General features: G+C 42.7%; 1 protein-coding gene across 3 annotated transcripts in view; it reads left to right on the top strand.

The window, feature by feature from the left end:
- The window catches only part of tmem102 (transmembrane protein 102), a 61,066-nt gene extending 43,484 nt beyond the window's left edge, over positions 1-17,582 (top strand). For 2 of the 3 annotated variants that reach the window (XM_034675988.1, XM_034675987.1), the window contains exons 4-7: positions 4,032-4,379; positions 7,079-7,272; positions 8,879-9,091; positions 10,753-11,736. In XM_034675988.1, coding sequence (XP_034531879.1) covers positions 4,032-4,379; positions 7,079-7,272; positions 8,879-9,091; positions 10,753-11,352 — 1,355 coding nt within the window. In that variant the 3' untranslated portion in view covers positions 11,353-11,736. Of the gene's footprint in view, positions 1-4,031; positions 4,380-7,078; positions 7,273-8,878; positions 9,092-10,752 lie in introns of all 3 variants that reach the window. The other variant, XM_034675985.1, reaches the window with a different exon arrangement.
- The last annotated feature ends 3,385 nt before the right edge of the window (positions 17,583-20,967 follow it).

Below are 20,967 nucleotides of genomic sequence, written 5' to 3'. Positions count from 1 at the left end.
CAACACAGCTAACTGGCTGTAAAGGGATTTGGAGGCTTGAGTTTCTCTCGTATAAACTGTGGAGAGAGGAGGACGGGGAATGCCTTTTAGCACTCTGGAAAATGATGAAGCAGCTGAGCTGGAAACACAATAAAAGTATAATAAGAGTAGTGTCTGAAGACCACCTTTTAGTGATATTACTGCATTCCAAGACTTCAGCAGTTAACTAACCAAACTGACAAACCGTGAGACAGGTTGAAATGAATTTGAATCACCTTTAATGAACATCTCTTTGTTTGTAAGTTACGACGAAATCACGGCCTGTATTTCATCCTTTATAGACTCTCCTCGGCTGGTCTCCAGGTTTAATAACTGCAGCCAGAGTTTATTAGGTAACAGATTTTAATGTTTCATTTATAGAATTCATCTGTTTAAGAGAGCTGTGGACATACAGCATGGATTTGAGGAAGTTGAAGCTTCCTCACTGCCGTGGGAATACACTACAAGCAAATCCTAAAGTGGACAAAATGGAATAAAAAAGGCTGAAGATGCTTCATTTAGCTGATCGGTAGGAAATAAGACCACCTATGTGCACATGTTGCTGTGTTTCCTGTGCTGCTGTTGTACTGTCAGTGAAAAACAGGTAAAACCTTTTTATCTGCATGGTTTTATTTAACTTTGAACCACTATTATTGTTGTTTTTATAATTATTGATTTAAAAAACACAGATTTAAAGTGGTTTTAGATTTTATAATGATAATAATAATGATGATAATAATAATGACGATAATAATAATAAAAATACAAATAATAATAATAATAATATAATATTCAAAATTAAAATAAAAAAATAAAATGATAATAATAATAAAATTGAAAAAATAATATTGATAACCAAGCTAATAATAATAATGATTAAAAAAGATACTAATAATTTAAAACTAATAATGATAATAATAAATAAAAACTAATAATGATAATAATAATAGCAATAATGCAATTAAAAAGATTAAAATGATAATAATAATAATAATAATAATAATAATTATTATTATTATTATTATCATTATTATAATAATGATAATTATAATAATAATAATAATAATAATAATAATAATAATAATAATAATAATAATAATAATGATAACAACAATAATAATACAAATAAAAAAATAGCAATGATTAAAAAAAATAATAATAATTAATTTATTTGTATGGCACCTTTAAAAACAAATGTTTACAAAATGCTGACAAACAGCATGGTAGGATTCAGATGACAAAGTAAACCTTTGACAGACAGAGAGGAGTGAAGGAATTCTAACAATGCAAAAAACAAAATACAACACAAAAGATTAAAAATAATAAATGCAACTTGAACAGAATAAAGTTGTGAGAGAGTAGAGCAATAAATCATTGTTATGGAGGAATGTAAAAAAAACACACGTTTTAATTAGACTAAATAATATCAGAGAAAATAGAAAAGGATAGATTAAGAAAATGAAAATAAATGAAAAATGAAATAATAAAACAATAAATAATCAAATGAAAAAAATTCAACTTAATTAGTTAAATATAAACAAATAACATGAAATAAAAGGCGGTAAAAAGGATGCCAGTCTGTAAAAGTGAGTCCTAAGAAGAGATTTAAAAGATGGAGAAAGCTCTATCCCCTTTCGATTTGAGCCCAGACTTTGGAACGACCAGAAGTGCCTAACCTGAGGAAATAATACTGCAAGATGGGTTTTGGAAGGCATTTCGTGACCCCCCCCCCCCTATCAGTGTTTGGCGACCCCCACTTTGGGAACCACTGATTAACTGGACAGTTTTCCATGTGGTTGTAATGAAACCAGAATTGTAACTATATCTGTGCCTGTTTTGAAACCAGGGCAACAAAAACACCTTCCTCAAAGTGTTGGTTATTTTCTTTCTTTGTATCCCCATCCAGCAAACAGTACTGGTACGAAAAAGTCACGCAACACACACCATAATATGCAATAAAAGGCACAATAAACAGTGAATGTAGAGACCCAAAATCAAATGTTCCCTCCAGGGACCGCATGTTGGTGTCTGTATTCAGAGATCCCAGCGAACCCAGCTCCCCTCTACACGTCTGTGAGGAGGTGTGGACACATTTATCAGTTCTTTAGAGCATGACTGTGAAAACGTCAGAAAACATCATCTCATGTCTTTGTTTTCTATAAGCTGGGTACACACAATGAGATCATCTGTCTGATTTTGGGCCTGACCCCCTCTTCCTGACCAAAGTCAGCAAAGGCTCAATTTTCCTGATTGTTCCAAAGATTATCTGGACAGATTTTCCTGTGTTGTGAGGCGTGTTAGTGATTTAACTTCCCTGTATCTGCGCAGGAGATGACTGATGCCATCAGATAACCTGCTGGGTGGAGGGACCCTGTGACGTGGAGCATAACGATAACCAATCAGGAAGGAAGGAAGTCAAACACAGCAAGGGAAAGAACAGTAAACACGGGGAGATCCGGTCTGTTGAGTCGGCAATCTTTTTTAAATCCCTTCTTAACACAGACTTTTATCACAGAGCCTTTCCTGATTTTATCAGAACTTTATTTTACTTTTTACTTGAGTTGAACCAAATTAATATATATATTTTGAAATGATTTTATTCATTTAGAATTAATTCAAAGTATTTTTATGTCTTTTAAAATATGTTTTATTTCGTGATCTAGCCAATTTATGGCCTGCTTGATTTATTTTAATGCCCATATAAAACACTTTGTCACGTGTTCTATAAATTAAATTATTTAAAATAAATACATATGTCAAATTATGAACAGAGACCCAACACCAAGACAGGATAAGCCTCTGTCTGACCACACCTTAATCCACCATGAGCATTGCACCTCACAGTATTTAGCTAGTTACAGCGGAGAGGACAAACTTCCTTTAACAGGCAGAAACCTCGAGCAGGACCAGACTCATGTTAGACAGACATCTGCCTCAACCGAGTTGGGTCTGGAGAGAGGGATAGAGGAGAATAAGAGAGAGAGGGAGCGGTGATAGTGATGAGACGAGTAGTAGTAGCTGTTGCCGCTGGAGTCCAGCACATCTGTATCAGCTGGAGTCTGGAACGTCCACAGCAGGAGGACGTCTACGGCAGCTCAGAGGAACCTACGAGACAAGGGAGCTCAGGGACTCCAGAAAGGTCTATGGGTAGTACCTTTAATGGGACAGGGAGAGTTAAAGTAAGTGTTGGGGGGAAGGGGGTGAGGTAGGATCCCAGTGTGTCAGTCTAAGCCTATAGCAGCATAACTAAGAGCTGGTCCAAGCCTGATCCAGCTCTAACTATAAGCTTTATCAAAAGGGAAAGTTTGAAGCCTACTCTTAAAAGTAGAGAGGGTTTCTGCCTCCCGGACCCTGACTGGTAGATGATTCCAAAGGAGAGGGGCCTGATAACTGAAGTTCTCTACCTCCCATACTACTTTTCAGACCCACTTATTCCAGCATGGAAGTGTTGCTGAAGTCATTCTGTAAGTTAGCTTTGGAACAACTTTGGTATGAGAAGCTGAGAGACAAACAGAGTGAGCAGATTGAGATGAGGTGTGAGGAGTATAGAAAGAAGAACCTCTTGTGTAGATAGTGTGGTCTATGAAAGCTGAATGAAGGCTTTGCTGAGTCCACATGTTGGAGGACTGCTTACGTTATCACAAGTTTTTTGTCTGATGGTCTCAAAGGTGTTTTTTTTTTTATTTCACACATCCTCTTCTTCTTCTTCTTGTGTCGATATTCCTGCAGAGCTCTCTCATAAATAAATGCAGCGCCTCTCAAAACAAACTAAGACAGGAATGTTCCAGCCTCACTTACCGGAGCTGTTTCCTGTCCTCCTGTATTCAGCGGACTCAGAGCGGGTCCGTGCGTCTGAATATGAAAAGCATTTAAACGCCTCTCTGAACCTTTTTGCTCCTCTAAGCAGGTCTCCAGGCAGAACTGCATTTCCACACACACCACATGCTGTGATTTAAATTCTGCTGAGCTTGATGGATTTCTGTGTCTCCTCCTCCTCCCTCTCCTCCATCCAGGTTTAGTCCAGAAAGTAGACCAGCGCCTTCCAGTGGCTAACGAGTACCTGCTGCTGTCAGGCGGGGCTCGGGAGGGAGTCCTGGACCTGAACCCTGAAGACTTGGGCGACTACGCCAGAGGGGCCGACTTCGACCTGGACTTCACCTTGCTGGTGCCCGCCCTGAAACTCCACGACCGCAACCAGCCCGTCACCCTGGACATGAGACACTCCCCGCCCTGCCACTCCTGGCTCAGCCTCCGCCTCTGCGACTCCAACATCCTGTCCCGCTGGAGCGTCTGCTGCCAGGAGGAGAACGGACTTCACAATGAGGAAGACGAGGAGGAGGAGGAGGAGGAGGGAGAAATGGGTGAGTGATAAAAGTAGAATAATGACTTCAAGGGCAGAGGAAGAAATGAGTGATAAGAGAGACTGAAAGGAGGAGCAGGAAGGTGAAGAGAGAGAGTGAGAACAAGAGGACCAGCAGCAGACTGGGAAGAAAGCTGCAGAATGAAAGATGAACAGATAAGTGAAGGGAGGGAGGAGGGGAACGCAGCACAGGCCTATTAGGTGAAGTGCAAAATGCCCCCCATGAAGACTTGTTAGAACTTAGAACTGAAAGTTCACCGCGACATCAATCTGCCACATTTTGTAAAAGAGGAAAACTCCTGAGAAGAGAGAAATCAGCAACAGTTATTCAACTATTTGGATCATAAATTTGATAATTTTATTCCAAAGGGATCAGCTGGGACTATTTGGCAGAGTGTAGATGGTTACACAGATAATGTAAAGGATAGCACGGGACTTCCACCAGATCCGTGTCTGGTCTGTCTCTGATCCACTGCGATCCGTCTCGTCCATCCACACCCACCAGTTGAGTTTTCAGAACGCAGCACGGAGCAGGACCGCCAGACAGCTGGAGTCATGTGACCGAGGTTTTCCCGTTGTAATCACTGAATGAAGGATTCTCCTCCTCCTCTCCTCATCCATGTTGTCTTTCTGGTCCTCTGAAAACCTCTGACCTGTTGACTCCAGGCCTGGCTCCGCTCATCATGACTTTGGTTTGTTGTTGTAGTTAAGTGAAATACGATCTGGTGATAACACAGAGTGTTTTATTCTGAAAATTAACCGGATGTTTTCATTTTGTTTTGGTGAAACCTGACTTCCTGTCCCGCTCCATCTGCTCTGTTGAGATTGATGCGTCGGCAGAAATAGAAGTCTTGTGTATCCGACGCAGCCGGAACGCAACTGAGCGGATCCAGTGGAAGTTAACACATTGACTATAATATAAACCAGGTCCGGTGCTGTGACGGATCAGAGACAGATCTTGTTGAATTTGGCTGTTAGTGTTTGTAAACTCCACACAGCTATTTAAAAGGGTGTTGGCTCTTAAAAGTGATGGACATATCTGTCCATCATGCTGCAGAATAAAGCTCCTCTTATTCCTCTTGGAACATGTTTCCTTAATTCCTCCCCGCCCCCTCCCGAGGCATGGTTCCTTTTTCAGAGGGAGTAAGACAGTGAGTGAATGAAGCATGGATGCAGTTTGAAGAGATGAGGAATGCACCCTCTATTATCATCAACACTTACATCTGAAACATGCCTTTGTTTGATTTTGATTTCTCACTTTCTGTGAACAAAAATGAGACACCAAATTCAGTTTAGACATCGAGCAGGAACTCTCTGGAACAAGACAGGACATGGTTCTCCATCTTATGACTCAGGATTATAACAGAGCATGTTGAGCAAACAAGATCAAAAACCCGATGCAGTGCTGTGACGGATCAGAGACGGACCGGACACGGATCTGGTGAATTTTGGCCGTAATGTAGAGTTAGCTAGCCTGAAGGAGTTTTATTTGGCTTAAACTTTACATCATCCGGCTTATTATCAGGCTACCAATTACTTGATGACACTAAGTATTGATCTACAGATGATTTTATTGGTTTATAAATGAGTTATTTTTACATCTAAACCAAATAGTCCCTCAGTTTTGACAGTGTGTAGTGCTTTTATTACAGCAGTAATCTTATGAGATGACAGAATTAAATTAACATTTGAACATTTTCATCACTATTAAAGTCGAAAACATTATCGTTGTTTTTCATCGTCTTTCTTAACAGATGCAGAAAATAAACAACGCTTTAGTATCAGGTCTTCCTTCCTCATAACTTTTAAAGGCATTAGTGATCAGAAGGAAAAAAAACAAGTAAAAATAATTATTTACCTGGTAAGTAACTCTGATAAGATTGGTCAATCAATGCATTTAACAGTCTCATAGCAGACCACTGTACCCTAAGACTGCAGACAGGGATGCCATCATGCAGATGCAAGTCTGGTGCATTCAACATCTGCCAGTTTGGTTGATTGTGACCAAAAATGTTAAGAAAAAACAACCAAATGTTTACTGGTTAATTAAAAGAAAATTTGAAAAGATGCCGAGAGTTAGTGGACTGAAAGGGTTAATCATGTTCCGGGTCCTTCATGCGGACATGCTTATCCTCATCTTCAAATCCCATTAAGAAAAAATGAAACAATGACAGAGAAAGTCGCTGATGTTCCTTAAAGAGCTCGAACTAATAACTGGATTTCAACACAATGAAACACCTGATTAATGAGTGATTGATTCTGATTCATTCATCTTTAGGTCCAAGTGTATATTTATGCCAAATTCAAAGAAAACCTTTAAATACTCCTGAGATATGTTTGTGAGAATGAGGCAGGTATAACTCAGAGGAACATTAAATCTCTACCTTTGACCACCTTAGTGCGGTACATTTATCCTTCAGTTTAAGTGGGTGTACATGCCAGTTTTGATGTTCCCTCAAGGTGTTATCTTGTAGCAAGCTCACCAGTCTGGTCCAGGTAGATGGACCAATAACCTAAAACTGAACGCCTCTAGAAAGGACTGTTTCCAGCCGGGCTGAGAGGAGATCAAATGCAGCCAAACACAGAGAAAAACTGGTGTATCATTCTTTAAAGTACAGGGTGATGTGTGTATGGTTCATTCACTCCTTTTATTATTCCTGAGTCTTCATTGAGTCCAACCCTCTTTCTCCCCCACCTCAGGTAAGGGCTCCATCCCCTCCCTGGGCTCTCCTCACTCTCTGGACGGCTGCTACTTCTCCCCCAGCCTGGTGACGGACTGGTTCTGGGGGGTGGTCAGTGAAGCTGTGGAGGAGCTGAGACGCAGCCCCCAGAGAGGCATCCCCATCCCAGACCGACTGGAGAGGAACGGACCCCTCACCACCATCATCCTGCAGGTACAGATGGCAACAGTTAGCATGCTAAGATGCTAATTGGACGAAGACAGCTGGACTCTTTTCGTCTGAGTGGATAATGAATATTTTGAATTACCCCTGTGGTGTTTTCTTTAAGCAAAAGAAGAGTTCATATTCAGAGTTACACACCGCAGACCACTGAGTCTGTCTTTAAGTAACACCAACTCTTCAACCACTTGAATTCAGCTTTATTTCCCATCATGCTTTGTGGCTCTAAGAGAGGTCAGAAAGCTCCTGAGAGCTTGTCAGCTCTGAAAAGGTGTTTTTCAACCGGAGGAACTTACCCCTCGACCGGTGGACCCAGGGTCTAAATTTAGTTCAGGGGTAGTTAATCTCCCCCCTGAAAAAGCCCCTGCTAGAGGGGTAGTACTTTTCAAAGGTCCCGGGACTTTGGGGGGTGGGGCCTGCAATGCTGAACGTGTCTGATTGGTAGATTAACCGCAGTGTTTTTATTCCTCCCTCCGTCCACAATAACATCACACACATCTGTGATTCACTTGATTTCTCTTTCTTTCATTAGTTTTTATTTGTTCTATCTTTTTTGTATGTGTGTGTACTTTTCAAAAGAAGAAGCTGTGATTCTCTTGATTTAGCAGCTTGTAACAGTAGTCTTCTCTCAGCCCACCGTGAATGCGTCTCTCCTCCCGTGTTCCGGTTTTAAAAGTGACCCTGTAAACTGGAGACCTTCAGCTGAACATGTCAGTGTTTGTGGAGTTTACACAGCTGTTGAAACACAGAGGGAGTTCCTGGGAATGCAAACTAGTTTAGTTTTTATTAAGATTTCTAAATATCCTCATCAGATATTTAATGATCGTCTAAAGACGTTTATGAGGGATGCATCCGGCTGAGAGTCTCCAGTTAACAGGGTCGCTGTTTAAACCAAAACACCGGTCGATCTCTGCGATCACGGCTTTTTGAGTTCAAAAGGATTTTAAAGCCGTGTTGAAACGTCTTTGCTACTCGCGCTTATCTCCTCTCACGTGTTGATTCAGTGAATCCATCTGTGATGAAATATAGCACCATCTAAAACAGCACCAGCTGAGTCTCTTCATGCTAACAGGCTAACTGTTGTGTTGCTCATAATGATACCTGCCTGTCCGTCTGCTTCTATGGTGTCATCTGTGATGAATGGCATTTGTCTTTGTGTTACTGCCCTCTACTGGTCTGGTGGTGTAGTGCATTTACTTTTTTTCTCCATACATCACTGGCCTGATTTACACAATCTACCCGGGACTTCAGCCAACAATGGGGGCACAGGAACCTTTTAGTTCAGGGTAAAGTAGTTCTGGGAGCTAAAAGACCCCAGAACTCTTGGTCAAAATGCACCTGAAGAATTACAAACAAGAGCATCAGCTAAGGAGTGACACTCTGTATGTAGTTACTTCTTAGTGCCTGCTCCAGCTGCCACCTGGACAGTCAGACAAGATGATTAACTGCACGCTGCTGTGACAGCCTGTGTTTACATGTTCAGCAGCAAAGACTCACACTGACTGATGCGTCAGGCTGTTAAAAGGAAGCAGGATGTTTTAGTATTAACTGAGGACAGGGTTTGTGGTGTCCTAATGTTCTCCTGTCCTCCTCCCTGCAGGCGGGCTCCAGCCGCGTGCTGTACGACCTGCTGCCTGTGGTGTCGTTCCGGGGCTGGCCGGCCGTAGCCCAAGGCTGGCTGACTGCCAACCACTTCTGGGACGGTAAAATCACAGAAGAGGAGGCCATATCGGGCTTCTATCTGCTGCCCTGCTGCTCCCCACTGGGTGGTCGACCTGACAGGGAGTGGAGGCTGGCGTTCTCACGCAGCGAGGTGAGAGGGATTGTAGAAGTAATCTGTGCTCGGTGTCAGCCTGTATTGTGTTTCAGTAATCAATACAGCATCCCCGTCTGGTCTTACACTACCAGTCAAGGGTTTGGAAACACCTTCTCATTCAAGGGTTTGTATTTATTGTAATGATTGTAAACACTGTAGATTAATACTGAAGACATCAACACTATGAAAGAACATATATGGAATTATTGAATGAACCAAAAAGTGTTAAACAAAGCAGAATCTGTTTTATATTTTAGATTCTGTAAAGTAGCCCCCTTTTTCCTTCATGACAGCTTTGCACACTCTTGGTATTCTCTCAGTCTGCTTCATGAAGTGGTCTCCTGGAATGGTTTCTAATTACAGGGTTCGTCCACTTTTTTCATTGTCAAATTCAAGTACTTTTCAAGGACTTTTAAGGTCAATTTTCAAACCTTTCAAGTACTGTCAGCAGTTGTAAATTGCATAATGTGATAGAATTTCATGCACACACAAAATGGCAATTTCCCTTTTTTATTAACCAAAGTGTTCATGCATATTTACAGTATAACATATTATTAGCCCCCCACTCCACAGCCGCCGACTCAGGCACGTCACAGTATTTTTAGACGAGACTTGTCGCCGACCGACCGCGGTCATGCAATAACCTGCCCCGAGCTACAAACACCCCGCGGGTGACAGCGGTACAGCTGCAGGGAATCATCACACCACCTACACGTTATATGGCACAGTGCCTCTACATCACACATGTCTAGCATGTAGCATAAACAGGCGGTTAGCATCAACAAATAATAGGCTAATTAACGTGTAGGGCCAACGTGGTAGCTAGTTCACCTGTAAACTTACCTTTCATATGACTGCAGAGTGCCGACTCTCCCATAGCCAAAAGTCTGATCTCTTTTTTGCAGACTTTGCAGCAGGCAGCGCGTGGGTTTGCTCCACGTCTTATCCATAGTTTATAATTATGGTTTTCCAGACGAAGTTCATTGAACCAACAGCCTCCCGCCATGTTGGTCTACGCACTGTCCTCTAGGGGGCGACGTCACTTCACACATGACAACAGACCAGCATGTCACACATGCCAGCCCATCAGGGAGAGCGGTTATTTCTTTTTAACATTTGACTATTTTATTTCTCTCCATTTAATTGATCTGTTGAGTCAGATTGATGTTAATTGTGAAATATATATGCTTACAATTTCAAGCATTTACAAGCACTTAGACCCAAAATTCAAGCATTTTTCAAACCTTGAAAACACAACATTTAAATGCAAGCATTTCAAGGATTTCAAACACCCCTAGGAACCCTTTAATGAACATGAGCCTTGTCAAGAGTTCATTTGTAGAATGACTTGCCTTCTAAATGTGTTTGAGACCATCAGTTGTGTTGTTCAGAGGTAGGGTTAGTACACAATAGATAGCCCTATTTGACTACTGTTGTAATCCAGATTATGGTAAAACCAGATTATTTCATAGTTTTGATGTCTTCAGTATTAATCTACAATGTTGAAAATAATTACAATAAATAAAAACCATTGAATGAGAAGGTGTGTCCAAACTTTTGACTGGTAGTGTACATCTTGAAATCTCAAATATTCACATTAAACCTGCTCTTCATGTCTGTTCTTATTTAATCCCTGGGTGTGTTTCTGACTCTACCAGGTCCAGTTGAAGAAGTGTATCCCCTTCCCCATGGCTCAGGCTTTCCAGGCAGCCAAAGCCGTGTTGTCTCGTATCCTGGCCCGCCCGCGCACAGGCCTCAGCCTCTACCACCTGCGTACCCTCCTGTTCTGGGCCTGCGATCGGCTCCCCGCTGCCTACTTGTCCTCCCCCGACCCGGACACCCCTGGCCGCCTCCTCCTGGGTCTCCTCGACGACCTGGCTCACTGCATCCTGGGCAAAAACTGCCCAAACTACTTCCTGCCCCAGTGCAACATGTTGGAGCACCTGTCGGACAGCCAGGCCCTGCTCGTCGCCAGGAAGCTGGCCCACGTGCGCTCGGATCCCAGCGAGCACCTGCGGGCGGCTGTGGACCAGGCGCAGCAGGCCGGCCAGCTAAAGAAGGAGCTAACAGCTAGCACCAACGGTCACGGCTCCCCGGGGCACCATCCAGCCAATGGCATCATCTCACCGTCGGAGGACAAGCTGGCTCAGCGGCTGCAGCAGCTGGTCACCGAGAACCCCGGGAAATCCATATCGGTCTTCCTCAACCCCGATGATGTCACCAGGCCGCACTTTCGCATCGATGACAAGTTTTACTAATGAAGACATGCTGCTGGTGAGACGTGTGGACGTATACGTGGGTCAAGCTTACAGACGCACCCTGAGACGTCACATCAGAGACTACACACGGGGCTGGTGATGGTCTTCTGGACTCTGCACTCTCCTTCAGTTCTTTTCTTCACCCTAAGGCCGAACAGTGCAACAAAGCCTCGCTGCTTCACCGACTTTTGAAAACCAAAAACACTCAACGTCCGACTCCTGACGACAGACGTCCGATTTAAAGGACGCAGCACAACAGACAGTGATGTCACTCAGCTGGTGCCCTCTCCTAACGAGCTGGCCTTAACAAGACTTAACAGCTGGTGCTACGAAAACGAGGGCCGGCTTTAGTCATGTGGAAGAAGTCCAGTGGAGATCAAAACAGTTTGTGTGTGTGTGTGTGTGTCTGCGTTTGTGTGTGTGTGTGTGTGTGTATGTCAGCCTAAGGGTTTTCACACTACTGAACACTTCTGAAGAGAGTGGGAGAAACGCTCATGATCGCTGCGTTTCTCCTCGTTTTACTTCAGATCAGAGTGGGGAGGGTGGAATTAGAGAGGAACAACAAGGTGTGGCTGATGTAACTGAATGTAACGTTGTGAGGAGTCTCTTTTCTCTGTCAGCTACATTTTAGCCCCCTTGGTTTCACCCCACGCCTTGATTTAGAGCATGATTTCATACAAAACAAATCTTTCTCAGGTATTCATGCGTCTTATCTGTCTTACTGTACCTATTTAAGGTCTTTTCTTACATTTCAACGCCGCTTACATTTCATCCAGTAATGGAATGTACCAAAGAGACTTCAAAAAAAGAAGCCCCACACGTTCCTTTAACATCAAATGTATTTCCCCGACTCGTGCTCACAATGTTAATTAACCTCCTTCAGAAGGCCTGGTCACACTCACATTTAAAGCAGGTGAATTATTTTCAGCAAGTCATTTAATGCCCATGGATTCATCATCATAATAAGTGGATTTGCTCACACAGTTGTGACGCTGCGGGGAACAGAGGACGGTAGAGTCAGAAACAGGGAGGAAGCTATTAGCTGATTGGCTGCCGTGCTGCGTCTCGTTTTGTTTCACCTCCTTTGAGTTCAAACTGCTTTTTTTTAAAAAAAGGTGGTGTGCAGAAAGTTATAAAACGAGAGTTAATGGCACAATTACAGCTCCCAAAAATGGAGCATGAACTTATTAACTTATCCCCTCAGCGACCGGGCTAATGAGTGTTCTAGTGCTCGCTGACAACTAGCAAGAAGTAATCAGGCTTGTATTCTGCCCTCTTTCTCTTTAGAGCTCTTTATTAAGAAAGAGTGATCTCACAGACAGAGTGTTAGCTGAATCAAACTACTTACAGAACACTGAAAAGCCTTCCTTTTGGAGCAGACTTCATGTGGTCTGAAGAGGACTGCTGCATAAACCTGGGCTCTAGAAGCTCAGGAGACTAGCTGATGCAACATCAATCAATCTTTATTTGTATAGCGCCAAATCACAACAAATGCTATCTCAAGACACTTTTACAAACAGAGCAGGTCTAGACCACTCTATGTCAAATTATGAACAGAGACCCAACACCAAGACAGGATAAGACTCAGTCTGACCCCACCTTAATCCACCATGAGCATTGCACCTAACAGTATTTAGCTAGTTACAGCGGAGAGGACAAACTTCCTTTAACAGGCAGAAACCTCGAGCAGGACCAGACTCATGTTAGACAGACATCTGCTGAGACCGTGTTGGGTCTGGAAAGAGGGATAGAGGAGAATAAGAGAGAGAGGGAGCGGTGATAGTGATGAGATGAGTAGTAGTAGCTGTTCCCGCTGGAGTCCAGCACGTCCGTATCAGCTGAGGAGGACGTCTACGGCAGCTCAGAGGAACCTACGAGACAAGGGAGCTCAGGGACTCCTGAAAGGTCTATGGTTAGTAACTTTAATGGGACAGGGAGAGTTAAAGTAAGTGATGAGGGGGTTGGGGGGAAGGGGGTGAGATAGGATCCCAGTGTGTCAGTGCGCCAGTTCCCCCGGCAGTCTAAGCCTATAGCAGCATAACTAAGAGCTGTCTTTGGCACATATATTCTGGGGGTCATGGGCGGAAAAATTTGGGGACCCCTGGTCTATGGTGTAAGCGGGTGTCAGTTAAAGCACCAATGGGTGATTTATTCCTGAAATGGAAAATATTTATTGATGTCACTCAAACCACTGAAGGTGATTTGATGCAGTAGTTGAACGGTAGTGAATTAATTGAATTAACACTTGTGATTTAATAATAATGTAAATTGAGGATTAATAGGGTTGCAAAGGGGTGGAACATTTCCGGTAAATTTCCATGGGAAGTTAAACTGGGGAATTTTGGAAATATTCCAATAATTAAATTCCCATAATTCCCATGGAAAGTTTCCATGGGAATTATGGGAATTAACTGGGAATTGAGGGGAATTTAATGGAAAGGTATCATATCCAAGCATAAATGTTTGTTTTGTTATAAGCAGACATCCATCCAAAATAATACAATTAAAACAGATTGATTTGTAAGTAAAACTTTATCAAGTGTCAAATATTTTATTGAACAATCAATTCTTTCATTGAAGAACAAAAACATGAATGTTGAGTTAAATATTACTCATCCCCCCCGACCCAACCCATTCAAAAATTAACAAAAATGCAATCCCAACAAAGTCCTATTCAAAATGTTAAATGAAAAGAGCCCCTCTCTCCCTCCAACAAAGACCCATTCAACATGCCTCTAGCCTCTGCATTTTTGCTAAACCCTTTCAGGCAATGGGCTCTTCCTATGCTCTTCCTAAGTTCCCTATTAAGAGCCACCCTTCAATTTGATAAATTCCTGGTTTATTATTGTTAATTCCCATGGAAAGTTTCCAACTTTGAAAATTCAAAGAATTCCCAGAATTTTGCAACCCTAAGGATTAATAGATGACTAATCAAAGAGTGTGACCAGGCCTGAGAAAACAGTGAAGACATTGAAGGGCAGTAAATTCCTTGAACTAGTTCATAGAATCTGCTCTCTTTGCTTTTTGTAAAAATAAGTTTTTTATTTTGAGAACTTCCTGGAACTCCTTTAAATTCTTCCGTTCTGTTTTTTATACCCGAGCAGACACTCTGGTGTGTTTGCAGTGTGATGATGAACCTCGACATGGGGGTTTAGAATAAATAAACCTTTTATGGAGGAAGCAGGAAGTAAGTCGGTTAAAGTGTATCGATCAATTGAACCTGAACAGAAGGACGGGTGTGGAGGTGTGTGGAGGTGTGTGGAGTCGGGGCAGAATCAAGGTACTTCACTGTCACCCAGGACATCCTGCTTCACGTCACGTCGGCCCGTGACTTCACTTTGTGGTTCAAGAGAGTCCGTTTCTCGTGTTCACTTTGAGACCGGTTCTGACTTGACTGATTCTGATAATTGTCCCCCGTCTCCTCTGCTTGACTGGTCTTTTTTAATGAGCTTTGTGCATGTGTGTGTGTGTGTCTGTGTGTGTGTGTGTGTGTGTTTCCAACAAGAGACAAAACCACACAGCAAGACGCGGACAGACACCGAGATGCCAGCCAGTGAATTATCCCCTCAGTGGGTGTGTGTTAGTCGCTGGGTCCTATCGTTTCTCACCAGACGGGAGTCGTCCCGGGGGAGGAGGGATGGATGGAGGGAGGCAGGCTCTCCTCTGGTCCTTTGAAGAGGGAAGATGAGCCTTGCAGGGCCTGGATGACTGCCTCTCTGGGACTGTGGCTGTTTTTCTCTGCTTCTTTCTTTCTCTCTAACTCGTTTTATTTCCTCTCTCTCTCATGGCTCTCATTCTTTCCGCCCTCCTCCCAAAGCGATCGCTGGCTCGACTTCCCATCTTTAAAAACTCGAGGTCCAGTGCAACACAAAGCTCCTACACTGAATACTAGTCCAACCTTATGATTTAACGGTTTGGGCTGACTGGATGAAGAGCTGTACAGCATTAGAGTTTTTTTCTCATGCATTCATTAAAAGAGGAGGAGAGTGAACTTTGATTGGATGATGCTCACCGTCACTAAACTGCTGCTTCAAGTGATGGTGAACATGCAGGGTATAACACAAACAAGCACAAGGTGGTCACAGTTCTGTTTACATGAATATCAAAGTGGTGATGGTTAACTTTTGTGATTTTGAAGCTGCTGGTGGATCTGTTTTGCTTTTAGAAAGTAACATTTAGAGCTCCATGTGCTTACTACTGAAAGAATGTTTTACAGCGTGTGTCTGTACCGATGGTGTGTGTGTTTGTGTGTGTGTGTGTGTGTAAATTGAGGAAACCAAAGTGTGTTGTTGAGGTGGTACAGAATGTCTAATCAGCTGCTGGGTGTGTGTTTCGCAGCACTTTTCCAAGACGGGCAAAGAAAGTCGCAGCATTTATTTATTGAGAAGCTAAAGTTAATGTAAAGGTACGTTCTCAGTGCTCACTTTATTGATTGAGAGTGTTGGAAGTATAAGTGTGTATCACTTAAGGTGCATTTCGATCAAGAGTTCCAGGGTCTTTTAACCCCCTGAACTACTTTACCCTGAACTAAAAGGTTCCTGTGCCCCCATTGTTGTCTGCGTTTCGACCGCGGGCTGAAGTCCCGGATAGATTGTGCAAATCAGGCCAGTGACGTATGGAGAAAAAAAACTGACCAGTAGAGGGCAGTAAAACAAAGACAAATGCCATTCATCACAGATGACACCATAGAAGCAGACGGACAGGCAGGTATCATTATGAGCAACACAACAGTTAGCCTGTTAGCATGAAGAGACTCAGTTGGTGCTGTTTTAGATGGTGCTATATTTCATCACAGATGGATTCACTGAATCAACACGTGAGAGGAGATAAGCGCGAGTAGCAAAGACGTTTCAACACGGCTTTAAAATCCTTTTGAACTCAAAAAGCCGTGGCAGAGATCGACTGGTGTTTTGGTTTAAACAGCGACCCTGTTAACTGGAGACTCTCAGCCGGATGCATCCCTCATAAACGTCTTTAGACGATCATTAAATATCTGATGAGGATATTTTGAAATCTTAATAAAAACTAAACTAGTTTGCATTCCCAGGAACTCCCTCTGTGTTTCAACAGCTGTGTAAACTCCACAAACACTGACACGTTCAGCTGAAGGTCTCCAGTTTACGGGGTCACTTTTAAAACCGGAACACCGGGAGGAGACGCATTCGCGGTGGGCTGAGAGAAGACTACTGTTACAAGCTGCTAAATCAAGAGAATCACAGCTTCTTCTTTTGAAAAGTACACACACATACAAAAAAGATAGAACAAATAAAAACTAATGAAAGAAAGAGAAATCAAGTGAATCACAGATGTGTGTGATGTTATTGTGGACGGAGGGAGGAATAAAAGCACTGAGGTTAATCTACCAATCAGACACGTTCAGCATTGCAGGCCCTGCCCCCCGAAAGTCCCGGGACCTTTGAAAAGTACTACCCCCCTAGCAGGGGCTTTTTAGGGGGGGAGATTATCTGCCCTGAACTAAATTTAGACCCTGGTTCCTCCGGTCGAAACGCACGTAGTTCCAGGGTAAAGTTCCTGCGGTTGAAAAACGCCTCTTGTACCTTCATGGGCCTAGCTAGAGATTATAGACACTGGAAACAATCACAGTTCTCCTGTATCGTACACATGGAGTCTTAATGGAGGAGATCAAACCCTGTATTGTACAATAGTGATGGTTTCTACACGTGCAATCAAGCCCCCCTTTGGAAAGATGACTCCACCTCTACTTTAGTTGTACTGTGTTTGTGAAGAGACAGAAGCTGGACGCGCTGTCCGGGGTTTGCATGACACACAGACGACACTCCCAAACACCCGTCTCTGCGCTCTGCTTCACGTTTATAATCACTGCTGTTTTTTTGAGTGCTGAAACTTCTGATAGTTCTGTTTGAGATCGCTTTAACTTCTGACCAAAACAATGAATGTATCAACCGTATCTCTGTAATCTGTTCGCGACTTGAGAACATATCAAATGTAATTTCTCACTGTTATCAGAACACTTGTTCTCCGGGTCTGTGCTGCTCAAGTGCTGAGATAAAGATCTGTACTGAATCGCTCCACAGTTTGAGAAATTGGATTTCATATCTCTTTTATGACTTGATTTTTTTCAAATAAGTGCAAATGATTTTCTGTTTCATGGTATCTGCTGATTTGCTGTATTTATTTCTTATTTCTGGGGGTTTATATTGATCAATCTTCAAGCTTTAGCATGAAATAAATCACTGCATTTAAAATCACAGCGTGTGGACTTTCCTTCATGAAGTGAAAGGTACCCACCATCTCTGCTTTCATCCAAGCTGCAGTTTACACTCAGTCCAACAGAGGGCGCTCTAACACAGTGTTTGCACTGAGTGTTTTCTGCTCCGTCACACTGTCAGGAGAGTGAGAGGATGCTCCAGGCTGTCACCGCTCACACTCACCTCTACATGAGTCTGAAACACTGACTCGGGGATTGTCAGTGTTGTTATGGATTATAACACAGAGGCAGAATGAAAGAACACAGGTGACAATTTCTCTCTTTTTCTGCTCCTTACTCTGATACATGTTGTATTTATTCAATCAGGAGGGTCAGTCTGGAGCTCATTTAGCACCAAAAGCAGAATGAAACTCACTTAAAGGATTATTTTTCCTTTATTTGATCTAGCCTCAGACTCACACTATCTGCAGATCTGCTTGCACATTCTTATCCTAACAAACTGCATTTTGTTAGAGTTGAGGCCAAAATGATTAGCCCCCCCTTGTGAATCAGATGAAACCCTTGATGTCTCCATGAAAATGACCATAAACAAGTGTTTATAGTTTATTTGTTTCCAAAATAAAAAAGTCAAAATGTTCATTAAGTTTGATTTGGATATTTTATTGATGCAATGAATTGAAACAAGAAAAGGTAAAAAAAATGACATGTCCAAAATGATTATTCCCCTGGTAGTAGTCAATAGTTCACCCTTTCTGAGCCTCACCTGACAGCAACCTCTTTAAGTAGTTCTCTACAAGGTCAGTACATGTCTCTTGAGGGATTTTGGCCCATTCTTCCAATGCAAACTGTTCCAGCTGGTCCAAAGTACATGGTTTCTAAACATGGACATTCACTTTGAGCACCCGACACAGATTCTCAACAGGATTAAGATCTGGGCTCTGTGCGGGCCACTCCAGGACCTTGGTTTTGGTGTCCTTTAAGAACTGTTGGACCAATTTTGACTTATGCTTTGGGTCATTGTCTTGTTGGAAGATCCAGCGCTGACCTAAGCCTAGACTAAGAACAGAGTTCTTCACATTATCCCTCAAAATGTCTTTCTTTTTTCATGATGCCATGCACCCGAATAAGGCTCCCTGTGCCTGAGGCTGCACAACAGCCCCACAGTACAATGCTCCCTCCACCATGTTTAACAGTGATGATCCCTCCACCATGTTTAACTGTGATGCTCCCTCCACCATGTTTAACTGTGATGCTCCCTCCACCATGTTTAACAGTGATGCTCCCTCCACCATGTTTAACTGTGATGCTCCCTCCACCATGTTTAACTGTGATGATCCCTCCACCATGTTTAACTGTGATGCTCCCTCCACCATGTTTAACTGTGATGATCCTCCACCATGTTTAACTGTGATGCTCCCTCCCCCATGTTTAACTGTGATGCTCCCTCCACCATGTTTAACTGTGATGCTCCCTCCACCATGTTTAACAGTGATGATCCTCCACCATGTTTAAAGGTGGAGTAGGACATGTTATTTTGATGCATTTTTCTCAATCACGAGCAAAAAGCGATGTATACATCGATAGGGAGTAATACACAAAGTGATCTAACACTGAGATGAGAAATCTCAGTTGTCTGTGTCAGCAGCTAGACTGCAATAAGTTCGTCCAATCATTCATTCGCCACCGAGCGCAATGATTGGCTGACCGGCCGGATGACCTGTGACCTGCCGAAAGACACACCTCCTGTTTACAGGAGTGCGCGTGACCTGACTGAGATCGTCATCAATAGGCTGTTCACTAACGCAGAACATCTGATAAACATGTCAGAGAGAGAGAAACCAACGATTTAGCTCAACTACTGCCCTCAAGTTCTGCCGCTACACAGAGCAAGAAGAGGGAGACTGTGATGGAAAAGGAGACGACTTAAAAACACTGGATGAAGATACAAACACGAGTCAATATTCGGGATGCATTTCTGAGACGGCTGAAGGATTTGAAGGGTCTCTAAAGCGACACCATGGTTGCTGATTTTCTACTGGACAGGTAATCATGTCATTTCATTTGTCTTTGTGTTCATGGTTTAGTTCATCTATGAGACAGCTAGCGATAACTTCGGCTAATGCTAGCGGCCAGCTAACGGCTTGTAGCTCTGTTTATAGAGACCTGTACACAGTCTGTTAGCTTGTAGCTCTGTTTATAGAGACCAGTATACAGTCTGTTAGCTGGTAGCTCTGTTTATAGAGACCTGTACACAGTCTGTTAGGTGCTAGCTCTTTATAGAGACCTGTATACAGTCTGTTAGCTTGTAGCTCTGTTTATAGAGACCTGTATACAGTCTGTTAGCTTGTAGCTCTGTTTATAGAGACCTGTACACAGTCTGTTAGCTGCTAGCTCTTTATAGAGACCTGTATACAGTCTGTTAGCTGCTAGCTCTTCGGTTGCTCTTTATCAGCATGAATGGGATGTTGTACTAAGTCTAAATGCCGTCTTGTCTGTGTTTTCATAGCTACGAGAAGGAAACATCGACGTCCACACCGTTAAAACACGGGACGCAGAGGCCTCCACCCCAGCTGTTTCATGTGTTCGGAGTCCCCCTCTGACCGGTGAGTTTCAGGCCCGATAAGAACTCCATGAACATGAACGTTGCTTTGACCACTGCTTGCGTGGAGGTATAAATACTGCTCTCTTTTTTATTATGAGCTATTTTTGATTTACGTACGCAGAAGGTTTTTTTTTCAATGTCCGCACAAAATAAAATACAAACCATTCTCTTTCACTTCACGTGATCTGCATGCTAAATCGCAATCTGAGACCACACCATACAGACTAAAGAGATGAGAGACAAAAAGTTTGGCTGATAAAAAATCCTGTGAATGTTAGCTGCTTCTCTAAAAGCTTGGTTTGGTGAAGGAAAGCATGAATAAAAGTGTTCAACGAGAAATCAAATACACAGAATAATTGTATTAATAATCTGTGGGCACAGTCTTCCTCTCCAAAGAGGGAGAGAGCACATTTTGACATCACTTACTCTGAAAATATTAGATAATATTCAAGATATCAATAAGAAATACAGTATATGTACCATATGTGCACAATACACACTGCAGTAGGCACTAAGCACACGCTAGTGATAGTGGTGTCAACTCCTTGCATGGCTAGAAGAAATAACTGTTTACATACGGGGCTGAAGAAAGGGTTATTATGATGGAAATCAAATGCACAGTGCTGTAAGATAATGAGAACCTTTGACTAAACTTCTGATTCTTTCTTCTATGTCAGGTATTGCACAATATTTAACAAGAAGTCAAAAAAGTGGAGCCTGTACACAATGAAGGTGGGTAAGGACTACATGTACATCACAGACCTCCAGAGCACAATCCTGCACAGAAAGCTGACAGCAACTGGGGGGATGCCAAAGAAGAGAA

Source organism: Notolabrus celidotus, chromosome 23, assembly GCF_009762535.1.
Source record: "Notolabrus celidotus isolate fNotCel1 chromosome 23, fNotCel1.pri, whole genome shotgun sequence".
NCBI classification, from domain to species: domain Eukaryota; kingdom Metazoa; phylum Chordata; class Actinopteri; order Labriformes; family Labridae; genus Notolabrus; species Notolabrus celidotus.
This window is presented reverse-complemented; position numbering and strand designations above follow the sequence as displayed.